Source organism: Leptonychotes weddellii, chromosome 3 (assembly GCF_054177405.1).
Source record: "Leptonychotes weddellii isolate Sample4059 chromosome 3, ASM5417740v2, whole genome shotgun sequence".
Lineage (NCBI taxonomy): Eukaryota > Metazoa > Chordata > Mammalia > Carnivora > Phocidae > Leptonychotes > Leptonychotes weddellii.
The window spans coordinates 109,334,167-109,347,405 of record NC_138371.1 but is presented as its reverse complement, the minus strand read 5'-3'; the positions used below and the strand labels follow the sequence as shown (position 1 = coordinate 109,347,405).

The 13,239-nt window shown below is 46.9% G+C and overlaps 1 protein-coding gene across 2 annotated transcripts in view; it reads left to right on the top strand.

The window, feature by feature from the left end:
• FLT1 (fms related receptor tyrosine kinase 1) overlaps positions 1 to 13,239 on the top strand; it is a 173,547-nt gene that overhangs the window by 120,308 nt on the left and 40,000 nt on the right. For both annotated transcript variants that reach the window (XM_081814774.1, XM_081814773.1), the window contains one exon: positions 1,851 to 1,982. In XM_081814774.1, the coding sequence (XP_081670900.1) occupies positions 1,851 to 1,982 (132 nt within the window). The remainder of the gene's footprint in view (positions 1 to 1,850; positions 1,983 to 13,239) is intronic.

Below are 13,239 nucleotides of genomic sequence, written 5' to 3'. Positions count from 1 at the left end.
GTGGCCTGTGGTCATACATGACTGAACCCAGCCAACTTTCCTCTCTCCTGCTTGCTAACTAAAGTCTATAGTGGTCTTTTCACTGTCCCTTAAACAAGCTCATTCCTGCCCCAGGGACTTTATAGTTGCTATTTCCTATGTCTCAAATGCCCTTTTCAGATCTTCAAACAGTTCATTCTTCCCCATCTTTCAGGTCTCTGCTCAGATGTCACCTCTTCAAAAAGCCTTCTCTAAGCACCCTCCGTGATCTAAGCACCCTCCATGTTCCCCTTAATCGGGTTTAGTTTCTTCACAGACTTTGTTCCTTGAAATTACTTACTTGTAATTCTCCAAAACTAGAATTTAAGCCCTCTGTAGGCAAGGATTCATTTGTCTTACTTACTATCATATCACCACATCTAGAATAGTGGCTAATACATGCATGGTAGGAGCTCAAAAATTTCGTATGAATGAACAAATTGTGTTAAAAGTCCACTTTAAAAAGAATAAAAGGAAAATATCTAGAAGTAAAGACTGTAGGTTTGTTTTACATTTTCTTCATGCTTTCCAATATTTCTCAAATTTTCTCTTTTGAGGGTCTTTTATAATCAGGGGGAATACAAACTATTTAAACAAAATAGCCTGTAGTCTGGCCAGGCCCATTTTATCACTATTCCAGAACAAGCATTCGATGCACATTCATGTCAGTGGCATGGCTGTCTTCTTGCCTGCCCTTCTTCCTGCACCTCTGATAATCCTTGAAACCTCAGCTCAAGGCCCACCTCCTCCATGAGGCCTTCCTGAGGTTATTCCTATACTTATGGATCTCCATCCCACACCAGCTTTGCATTTAACTGGGTATGCCATGCTATTCACTCATTCATGAAACACTTTCTGTTTGCTGGCTTGTATGTGTGAAACAGAGAGAGAGAGAGAGAGAATATGTATATATGTGTGTTTGGGAGGAGTTCATTTTCCCTCCTCAGCAGATACCGTGTCTTAGCGTTCCTCCTCCCTCCAAATCTTTAACATAGACTAATAGCAGAGTAAGTACTCAATAAATACTTGCTGGTAGTCCTTGGTGTTGAGGCTACTGGGCCTTCAAGCTGGGGCTCTGAAAATTCACGGTGCTCCTTCCATTACGGGATGCTCGCTAGTAACACTTCAGCTCGGACTGACGGAGCACTTACTGTGTGTCCTGCGCCAGCCGTTCATGCTCCTGTGCACCTGGTAGGAACTGCTTGCATTTTCAGCTTAAGGTTGAAGAAACTGAAACACAGAAAGCTTAAGTAGCTTGCCTAGAGTGACAAAGCTGGAAGGGCTAAGACCTGGACTAAAACACAGCCCCAGCTCTTCACCTCTCCGACCAGTGAAGCAGGACTTCCTTTGGCCCCGGGGCCACAGATGTGTTTCAGTCCAGCTGTGTGCTCTTGGTCAAGTTACTTAACCTCACCGGATCTGCTTCCACGTCTGTAAAACGGGAGACCGTGAGACCTTGCGGGGCGGTTGTCAACGTCAAGATGGAAAGTGTGTCGTGTAGTGCTCGCACACAGCAGGCGCCAATCAACGGTAAGTGTTCTTATTGGGCATGCTGCCGCCTTGACATTTGCTGCTGAAAGCTGGGTACGGCAGCCCCATCTCATTGCCCGCCACGCAGCGAACGGCCTGGGTCCGATCCGCATCTCCAGAGCTGGGCTCCGAGCTCTGCGGCGCGGACCGAGAGAAAACAAATGAGCAGCCCAGCCCAAGGTTACCTAGAGCTCGGATTTCCTCGTCTGAACGCATAATTATAGGAAGAGGGTTGGATTACAGAAGCAGCTGTTTCTGTGTGTCACCCAGGCCCACTAATGTAAACATCTCTCACCCCGCAGGAATTATTTTAGGACCAGGAAGCAGCACGCTGTTTATTGAAAGAGTCACAGAAGAGGATGAAGGTGTCTATCACTGCAAAGCCACCAACCAGAAGGGGTCCGTGGAAAGTTCGGCGTACCTCACTGTTCAAGGTAAACAGCTGCGCCAGAAAGCAACAAGAAACAGATCAGACGTCTATTTCCCTGTTTAACTTTCCACCTCCCGGTCTCCCGCTGCCTCCAGCCTGTTCCTTTCTCTGACCTCCTTGCCCCTCCCCCTGGGGCTCTGGGTGAGGGAGGGCGCGTGGGGGGGGGGTGGCCCTGGCGAGGCCCAAGGGGAAGACGCTGGTGGGCCACCCACCCCCCTGCCCCAGAGCCACCATCTGAACCCCATCTCTGCAGGGAAGTAGTTCCTGGAAGAGGGGTACGCCACTGACCCGCAGAGAATGACCGCAGTGGCCCCGCTTGTGACAAAGAAATCCAAGAAGGCAGAGGGGTGTAGAGAGAGGGAAACACCCACACGGTGGAAACTCGTTCGTTCTTTTTCCTTTTCCAGTTCCCACGAGTTAGACATATGCTGCTCTCCTGAATGTTTTCACAAGCTAGGCTTTTGGGGGGTTTTTTGTTTTTTTGTTTTTGTTTTTGTTTTAACACAGAGCAGTCTGCAAAATATTATCCGGGAGAAGCCACACACAAAAAACAGACCACATTTGAGAAAACTATTCCAAGTGCTTCCTCTTTATAGACCTCAGACAGTTTGTTGAGCAGCAAAATCCAAAGCGGTCTAATCCGAGCCAGGACTGTGGCCATGTGGCTCCCATTTGGGAAGTAGCTCAGACCTCAATTTCAGTCCTCTGATGCCAGGAATCATCCAAAACATAACATTTACAGTATCATAAAATATCACATTGGCACCTCTTGAGATGTAAATATCTATGGCATTTTGAGGTCTTACATGAAAAGATGCAATTTGTTCCGTAGCCTGTTTCCAGGGGCTCCCCAGACAACAGGAGGCGCAAGTATTGCTGGCGGGGCAATTGCTTATACATCAGGTCTTCCGCTCTGGAAACTTGCACTGCTCAGAGTCTAACTCTGGGAATCCAGACTCCTTTAAAACAGAGCATCATCCCCATTCTTTGCCGAGGAGATGATTTTAGAGAGCCTCCTGAAAAATCTAGAAACTATGCTTCCACAGATGTATACTTTCGGAAAAAGTTGAGGGTAGCATTCCCCCAGTACTTATAGTGATGATCCTGTTTCTCTCCCAAATAGTCCTCATCTCCAAGGATTCTTTCAACTGGTCTGCTTACGCACGGACAAAACAATTAGCCATGGAGAAAATTACGTGCACGTCTCTCTTTAACACCTCTTTCTTCAAAGGATGGTTCGTTTACCTTTTAACAAGGACTCCAGATGTGGCCCTCAGGGAGTCACTCCATCAGGCCAGGGAGGGCTGCAGATCTGAGAAAGGGGCAAGGAGGTCCCAGATGCTCAATCCAGAAGGCATTTTCCCCCATGTCCTGACAACAACCCCAAAAGACGCACAGAGCAGTTAGGAAGCCCCATACAGGAATGAGAGGACTGATCTAAACCCGACAGCCAGGTAATGGCAAACGTAAATGAGAGCTGCGCTCTTCAGACCCACTCCAGCTTCCCATACCTGCCTTCCTTGTGGTTCATCCCCACCATCCCCACTCTTCTCTATCAGGGAATATGCAGCCGTGTCTGACCCAGTGGCTAGGCAGCTGATGGCTTGGGAGAAGCCCTTGCCTGAAGCAGGGATATTTCTGCAAGTTTGCAGCTCTCCACAAAGACTTTATTTCCTTTCCCTTCACCTTTTCTGCCAGGCTGATCTGGGGTTCCCAGAAGCCATCCTGCTTCACGACATCTGTGAGTTTCTTCTGTCTGCAGTCAGGACCACCACCCTTCTATTGGCCACAAGTCTACCCCCTGGGAATAGTCCCTCCTGCTGTGATGTGTTTGCTGTCCACGGGCAGAGCAGTGGCACTGGGGAGACTCCCAGGCTGGACTGGAGCCAACACGCTGGCCATCAGAGAGCCTGACTCACCGCTAACCCTCCTTTGTCCCTATGGCCAATTTAGCAGTGTCCTCCAGGATGAACAGCTGACTCAGATGCTCATTCTCTTCCCTGCCCTCCCACACCATGGTTCTTGGATCTTTAGTCTGTACTTATTTTATCCTGCTTTTTATTATTATTTGGGGATTGATATCCCTCTCTTCCTGACTGAATTGTAAACGTTTTGAGACAGAACTGTGTCTGACCTATTTTTGTATCCCTTAGCTGTGCCCCGCACTTAGCAGGAGACTGTTTATTTAGTACCTTTCCGTGCAGACACTGCTAGACACCTGGTATACCTAATCCCATGAACTTAAGAATCCAAAGAAGTAACTAGTATTATCTTTAGTCTACAGATGGGAAAACAGACACTCCAGAAAGCTTAAATTATTTGCCCAAAGTCATACAACGAAGTCAGCAGGAAGGCTGGCTGCAGTCCATGTCCTGTAACCTGTGGAGGGTCCACCCTTCCTCCATTCGTCCCAATCCCTGAGGTGCCGTAGGAACTTGTCCTTGAGGCCTTAGTATAAAATTCAGTTCTTAGACTTTTTCAGTTATCCTGTTATTTGGTTTTCTCTCTACCTGGTTCTAATTTCCTACAGTGATTCCTTTTCCCACTAAGTGCTTTTCTGAAGTCAGACAGCATTAAGAATATGGCTGCCACTGATCCTTTCTACACGTTTCCATCAGCCTGTGTCACTTGCTTCTGAGAAAAGGGGAGACCATTCTCACTTGAGTTGCCATGTCGGCTGCCTCTACAGACGTCCTAACCCTGTCATCTCCTGACATCATCTCTCAGCCTCCCAAAGAGCCCACCTACTTCTCTCTCCTTCCATCGTCTTCCAATTCTAGAGTGCTCTTTCTAGATGACTAATCTTAAGACATGTTACTTCCCTGCTTCGAATTTGCAGTGGTTCTGGATAGGCTCTCATCCTCATCCAGGCACACAAGGTCCTCCCTGGGCTCCTTCTGCAGGCTTGTGGCTTACCCCTCCCTTCATCCCTGAGCTCCCCAGCTGTGCGACTGCTCCTCCTCATCCTCTGCCTGTACACAGTGCCTTCCTTTGGTCTCCACAGCCTTCCCTCCTCCCATATCCTTCTCCCCCAGACAACCCTATTTATCCTGACAACTCACTTTGACTTGCTTCGGGTGTAGAGGAAAGGACCTCCTGCCTTACCATCACTTTCGCCTCTGTGCTCCCAGAGTACTTGCCGTGAACCTTTAACGCGAACCTTTAACGCAACGCTTACCACAGCTTACTCTTCACTCCTCTTTCCCTGAGCATTCGATAAATGTGTTTGCTGGATTGATCTACTTAGAAAACCACCACTGAATGTCTGAAAAAAGACACACGTCAATAGATTGTTTAGGGCAAGAGAGATAAGCCAAATTCAATTAGTTATTAACTCAACAACTTAGTTATGTGCCCAGGACTGTGCAGCACGTGGAAGTATAACCATGATCCCTCACCTCAGTGTGCTTTCAAAACCTGGTTGGAAGCAGATTAAGGTGCACAGGAAACAATCAGAACGAGACCAATAAGAATTTTGAGCTTCTAAGGGCACCTGGGTGGCTCAGTCAGTTGAGCGTCCAACTCTTGGTTTCAGCTCAGGTCCTGATCTCATGGCTCATGGGATCGAGCCCTGTGTTAGGCTCCATGCTCAGCAGGAGTCTGCTTGGATATTCTCTGCCTCTGCCCCTTCCCCCCCTCCCCTTTCTACTAAATAAACAAATCTTAAAAAAGAGGAATTTTGAGCTCCTCCTAAGGATAAAATAGAAACACTAGTTTGTATCAAGCAGACCATACAGTGCTGCTAATAAGAGCTCAGGGGGTTCAGAGAGACAAGAAAGGCCATGGGGAGTGAACCAAGGTCTAAAGGAAGCCTCAGAGGTTGTTGGGTTGGCAAGGCAAATGGGGCAGTGAGCTATGAGACAACTGTGAGCCTTCTACGTTGATATCTCCCTTGGCAACAACAAAGTTGAGGTATTTTAAATATTTCCTCTTGTCTAGCTCACTGGGTTTTCTGAGGAACTGGTACTTTTGATTCATGACCTCTTTTCCCTCGGGTGGCATGAGTCTCCAATAGCACCTGGGGAAATGATAGAGCCTTGCAAGGTGGCTGTGGGCACTTCATGCTTATGGCTCTTTGTTTTTACTCATTATTGTCCTCAACTGCCATGCTTTTTGCGTTCTTGTGTCTGCTTTTTATAGTTGTTCTGCCTTCTTCCTGGCTCTCTTTTGTAATTTTTTTCTCCCCCTGCTCTCGCAGTGACAGCTGAACCCGACCTCTCTGCTTAAAAACTGGGGTTGGCTGAGAAAACAGATTCCCTGATCTGCAATCATCAAACCACCTGAAATACTGTACCCATTTACAAATAAATGGAGCCATATCCGAATAGGGTAATGATAAAGTAGCGCAAGGAAATGAGGATGTTTAGTCTAAAAACTAAGCAGTGATATTATTGTTTTCCTCAAATATTTGAGAAGCATCAGACTGAGGAGATGTTTCACTCCTCTGACACACCAGAAAATATAGCCAGAACCAAGGAAGGGAGATGGTGGCGAAATTTCAAGGAGGCAGGTTTCAGCTCCATATATAGTTTGGGATAAGGAGATTTTTTTAAAGTGGATATTATGTGGATCTTTTTAGTTAGATGCACCATCTCGGATGGATGTACTTGAGGCTCACTGAATAAAAACTGGATCCTTAGATGCTCTTCCAAACTGTTCAGCGCAGGACCTGGTTAATAATTTTATCACTGAAATTAGATCCTTGCTCTCTCTGGTGGCTCTCACTCTGGTGGCCAGGAAACGTCCCCTAGCTTTCGACTTCATTTCCCAGTATATGCATATAGACCCTTCACACTGACCTATCTTGTCAGGTTGAGTTTAGGAAATGAAACCAAGCAAATGAGTTGTGTCTGTGGCTATGTTTAACAGATTTAAAGAGGTTCATGAATTAGCCAGGAAGGAAACTGTCTGCTCCTTTTATTTCCCTTGAAAAAGGATTCTTATGCTCATAGATAAAACAATGTGTTATTTTTGTATCTGAAAAGGATGAGTGGACTGTGGAGTCAGAGTGGCTTCTTTAAATAATCACAGGTCTTGTTTGGTTTGGACTGCACAGGATCACACGTGGAACTCTCAGAGAGGAAGTTCTAACGTTAAAAACAACAACACAAAACCGTTCCTAACCAAAATAATTTCTGAAATTGACATAGTGCTCAATAGCCCACGCAACTCAATGGGACGGTTTCAAGGAAAGCATGGCACATTCTCATCCAAGGACTTGAGATAAAACATACTTTATTATTGCAAGAAAGAACCACAATGTATATGTAAATACATTCTTCTAACAGATTTAGGCTTTGCTATTGGAATACTACTTCAATAGCATTTATAATTACACAAGAGAAAATACCACGTTAAACATTCTTTTGAGGATGACTGATGGATATGAAAATCATGGAATGCACAGGACTGCCTTAGGGTCCCACAGTCTAAATGCTTGGAGTGGCAGATGGCAGTAGAGGTGAGATTGGCAAAATTATGCCATGATAATTGCACACTAACACATTTCGGGAAAGGACCCACAGAGTGGGAAACATACACTGTGTTCCTTAATCATTTCTGAGAGTAAGAAATAGGAAAAGCCCAAAACTGTCTTGGATATGCAGCCACTCCCTTTTATCCCCCTTGGCCAGGCCAGCTTTTGGGTTTCACTTCTTTCTGATGCTCCTTCGAGCCTGGAGGACCCTCCACGTTAGTTCCTCTCTTCCTGAATCCTGCCCCAAATTCACTCCTCTGGCTCTGCTGGCACTAGGAAGGATGTGATAAACTAATTCACATGAAGATGTTGCTGATTGATGTCACTCCTCTCCTGGGTGTTGGCAACTCAGAAGGGTTCCCAAGGAGAGACCAGCGCTTGCAATGGAGAGATGAACTCGCTACTCACTAATTTCACGCAGAAGGGCTGGGGGACGGGATATGCATGCCTTTGTACTTAAAATCTAAACAATGACATAAAGCTGGCCTTGATCAAGAATTCAAAAAATGGTGATGGAATTCAGTTCTAATAGCTTATGCTCACTCAACATGCATTAGTCTATTCAACTTCTGTGACAACCCAATGGGGATTTTTTTCTACTTGCGAGTGAGAATCTGAAGTACAGAAAGATTTAGGACTTTGTTCAGGGTAACAAAGCTAGGAGTGGCAGAGCTGAGAACCGGATCCACGTTGAACCATTCTGCTCTACTTCCTCTCAGCTCTAAGGTAGCAGGGGACCCCCTCTGAAGCCAGGTGCATCACTGCTCCTGAGCTGTGTACCCTTGGGCCAATTACTTACCTTCTTGGTGCTTCATCTGCAAAATAGATGTTAATAATGGTATGCCAAACTTACAGGGTTGTAAGGATTAACACATTCAAACCCGTGTCTGGCATATAATAGAAGCTTTTTAACCATTAGCTAACATTATTGTTTGTTAATGTGATAAACCATATTAACTTCCCCAAAACTTTCTGTATTTTAGTTTTCCTACACTTAACCAGGGAGTCACCCAAACGGGGTTCCAAACCACAAAGTTCCTCTTTGACCTAAGGATTTAGGTCAAAGGATTTAGCTTTACTAGCTTTAATAAAAATGTGTTCTAGAACTGATGGCCCATAATAGCAATTTTAAATATCTTTTTTTTTTTTAAAGCTCTCTTTTTTTAAGATTTTATTTATTTATTTGACAGAGAGCGAGACAGCCAGAGAGGGAGCACAAGCAGGGGGAGTGGGAGAGGGAGAAGCAGGCTTCCTGCTGAGCAAGGAGCCTGATGCGGGGCTCCATCCCAGGACCCTGGGACCATGACCTGAGCTGAAGGCAGACACTTAACGACTGAGCCACCCAGGCGCCCCTGCTATTTTAAATATCTTTACCTAAAATTATTCTTGAAAACTTACTTCTAATTTAATCTGAATACAGTAGTTCTCTGTTCTTAAGAGGGGTTCCAAACTGGTGTACAAAGATTCCCAAAGAGCTTCATTAATAGTAGGAGAGCCAATTTTAATATTCCAATAAGTCTTAGAGAAATTATGTAATAAGGTTAACTGGATTGTTGGTTATTGGATTTTAGATAAAATGAAGTAGCACTTCTTGACTGGCTCATGTGGAAGATCAGGTCTAAGTGTATCTGATTGATTTTCTTTTCATCCATATATAAATATTGAGACTTCCACTGGGCCAGTGCTGGAGATGCCAAATGAACATGAAACACACCCATCTCTTGATGTCTCAAGAATTTAATGGGCAATAAACCCAAATGAATAGTTACCTCAAATTAAAATAATGATAGAACCAGAGAACAACACCTAAGCCACCCTGGCAGGTATGAGGCAAATGTCTCAGGGCAAGTAGTGACCCATTTGTCTGTAGAAAACGATCGGTATTTGGCCAAAGTCTGAGTAGTTTTAGAAAGAAGAGACAAATTGTGATATATATGCACTAGGTTTGGATGGAAACCAAATTATCTTGTACTTGAAGTCCAAAAACTAAGAAGGATTTAAAAAAAAAGAAAAAAAAAGGAAAGGGAGTTCTGGGGTTGGGGGGAACCTTGAAAAGAATGGCTCCCACTAGGTTCACACATTTCTCCTGTGAGCTAGGGTGCTCTTGTTACCTGCACATGTGGAGGATGAGGCCGCTGGGGCACGGGGTCCTCGATCTAAGACATAGCTGCTTGCTTCCTCCCCTTTCCTGGTGATACTTGGGCTCATCTCAAGTCAAGGCAGGTCCCAGAGCAAGAGGCCCTGGTCTTGTGCTTGGGGAGCTTTCCTAACCTCTTGGGAAGCACCACCAGTTCTACTGTGAGAGTTGAGTTTCCTGGCCCTGCGTGTCAGGGTTGGGGGGTGCGGCCGCAACCCAGAGTCCAGGCCTGGGCAGAGGGAGCGGCCGTCACCATCACAAAGGCTCAGGGCAGGGTAGCCAGCCACTGCGGTTACACAGACTCTAAACTAGGCACGTCACCCCTCAAGACTCAGTGCCTCCCCTGGGGGGGGCATCCGCACTTCCTGTCCCAGGAGGGGTGGTCTGGAGCCTCAGAGGGTAACTGACAGGGAGGACTCTGTGCAGCAGGGTTAGCAGTCTGGAATAAAAAGTACAGTCACCCTAGCTCTTCAGAGGAGCCACAGTCTGGTCACTCTCCCATATAAAAATAACCTCGCAGTGTGCCCTGATGCAGGCTTGCACACACGGCCTATGAGCGCAACGGTCCGAGCCCCAGGGCCCACTCCTAGTTAGTGTCAACCCCACCCACGTTTCCTCTCGCCTCCTTTCCCCCTGCCATGTGCAGCTGGGCCATTTCATGGACTGAGCTCATCAGCTGTCACCAGCCTGTTGAAGCTGGGTCTAGTCAGACCAGTGTGGGGATGTATGACCTCTGAGAAAACATCCAAGAGCTGCATATGAAGAGATGTTGCTGACTTAAGTCGGTCTCCTCAACATAAGACTATCCTAATGGTTACTTTCCAAATAAAGCAAGTGAGACAGAAAGAGCACAGATACTGCATGATACCCTGTTAAATTCCCATTCTAGTTTTCAGTAAGCAGGGATAGAACACTAGAAAGATCTTTCGCCTGCAATAAATGTTCATCTTGAAGATGTTTCTTAATGAGTTCTTTAAATGTGTAAGTGCACACAAACACATTTGGTCCCACTGAAAGGAATTTTGCCTGAGTAAGGGCTGTGGAATTACTTTGGGGGTCAACTTCCTGCCCCGTGGAATGCAGTGGGAAAGTTCCCACAATGGGAGGGGGCCTCTCCCAGGGCATTCCAGGCAGGAGGCCTCTGCAGAGGTTTGATGCAGACAGTGCCATGTCTCAAGATGCTGTCAGCATCCCCAACAGCCCAAGGCCACTATGGCCCAAGCAGGTCCCAGTAAGATTCCACAAAACTTATTTGCAGCATAAGCAGAGAAGAGTGTGAGTGTGAGAGCATGTGTAAGTGTGAGTGTGTGTGTGTGTGTGTGTGTGTGTGTGTGAATACAGCAGGGCAGCATTAGACCTTTCACATGGGAGAGGAAAGCCAAACTCATATTAACTTGAGCTTACAATATTCCTGTCGAGAGGATGCATACAGAGAGAAAAACTTATCATACTTCGAAACTTCAACAAAGCTGTTCTCATTCTCATGAGGTTCAGGGAAACGGCCACAAGCTAACAATGCAGCAAATGAAGCCAAATTCATTCATTCATTCACTCACCCACTATATTCAGGATGCCTACTCAGTGCTGGGCACTCTTCTAAACACCAGAGACAGAGCGGTGAACAGGAGAACCACGATCCTACATTCTGCTGCTTTGGATAGGAACTTTGAACCTATTCACCTGTTCAGATGTGAGTGCCAGACTGTGAACTCCAGACCATACCTTTCATCTACCACCACATACCAGCATCTAGAACAGAGCCTGCAACATAGGTGGTGTTCCCTGTGTTTATTGGATTAATGCCCATGAACAGGAATTTGACCCTGAACCCTTTGAAAGCTTCATGAAGCTCTTGGGCGACAAAGCCAATCATAATTTACCCACTCACTCACCCAGTCCGAGGAGCGGGGACGGGAATGTGGCCACAGCTCCTGGCAGCTTACATTCTGGTAGAGAAACAGTGAGGACCAAAGCGTGGAGGTGCAAGAGGGCTGGTCAATTTAAGAAACTACAAGTATTTTGATGTGATTGGAGCAAGTGGGAGGATGGTCGGAGATGAAGCTGAAGAGACAAGCAAGGTTGGGCACAAAGGATCCAAAGATTTGGATTTTTATCCTGACAGCCATGGGGGCAGAGGTGGGCAGTGATGGCATTTGGACGGAAGCAAAGTCACGCTGGCTCAGCGAGGAGGAGATCTGGGGGGAGTCAGGGCGGGTCAAGAAGCTGGTGCCGTGGTCCAGGTGACAGGGCCTCGAGGTAGGCAGTGAGAGCCTGGCAGCACAGGAGGGGACAATCTCCTGAGCCTTGGGAGGAGAAGGGGCGGGACTTTGCGTTGGAGTGGTTGGGGGAGAAAATGTGCATTTCCCCTCTAGATGGAAAGATCCACTGCAGCAGGGACCGTGGGCTGCAGGAAGCACATGGATAGAGGGAAGAAGGAAGCGGCTCGGCTTTCTAACTTGTGCATTTGCTGTTCTTCAGAGAAACTTCACTGGCTCCAACCGCCCGCAGGCAGCATGGAGTTTAAACCCTTCACACAGATGCTCGAACTCTCTGCAGTCGGGTCCCGGCCTGCCCGTATATTGCCATGTGCGCCCCGTCATTTCCCAGCTCTGGGTCCTCACTCCTGCTGTCCCGTCTGTCTCTGTGCCCTCCCCGCCTCATCTCTGTAGGCCACCATCCATTTCAAATGTCGCCTCTTCCAAAAAGCGTTAGATTCCCTCAACCCTCATTTCTTTGTATTTGCCTTACGTCTCAGTTAGGTTGGCAGTGAGCCCCCGGAGCGTGACAACTTTCTCTTGCTCATCTTCCCATCTCCTCCAGACTGACTGTCACCTGCAGTAGGAGTCTGTACCTTCTTGTTGAATTGAAACAAAGAGCCCACGAGATGTAGCACTTTGTCTAGGAAATGGGGATATTATTGCTACCTATTTCATGGGGTGGTTCTGAGGGCTTGCTTGGCACATGATAAGTGCTCAATGATACCATTCCTATCATTCTTCTTTAAAAAAGATTTTATTTATTTATTTGCGAGAGACAGGGCATGAGCAGGGGGGAGGAGGCAGAGGGAGAGGGAGAAGCAGGCTCCCTGCTGAGCAGGGAGCCCAACTCAGGGCTCGATCCCAGGACCCTAGGATCATGACCTGAGCCGAAGGCAGATGCTTAACTGACTGAGCCACCTAGGCGCCCCCACATCATTATTTCTAAAGAGAATAAGTTCCATTTGTTCTTCCCCAGCTTAATAGGGAGCCTCTGTCTCCCTGTAATGAGGTTAAAGGATGAGGCACTACTTTAGAATTCTCCAGAAACTGTCCCCTGGAGTCTGTAAGTAGGGAACCACTGTCCTGGCCCACTGGGGCATTCCTTTCCAAATCCCAAAGATCTTCCTCTCTGGAGGCTTCTCCTGAACGCTTTGGGTCGTTTCTTTTTGGTGGTGGAGAGACTGCTCAGCTTTTGATCTGTGTGTGATTCCGGGAAATGAGGCGATTGGGAAGGACCCCCTTGGCATCCCAGCCCCCCTGCAGGGTCAGCTGCTGCTGTGAAGGTCAGAAACGGAGCCAGGAGTGGGGAGCAGGAGGTGGGCAGTTTGGCCCGACTGTTCCAAAAGCAGCGAGCAGGCACCTCTAACAGTCCTTGAGTTTTATTTTTATT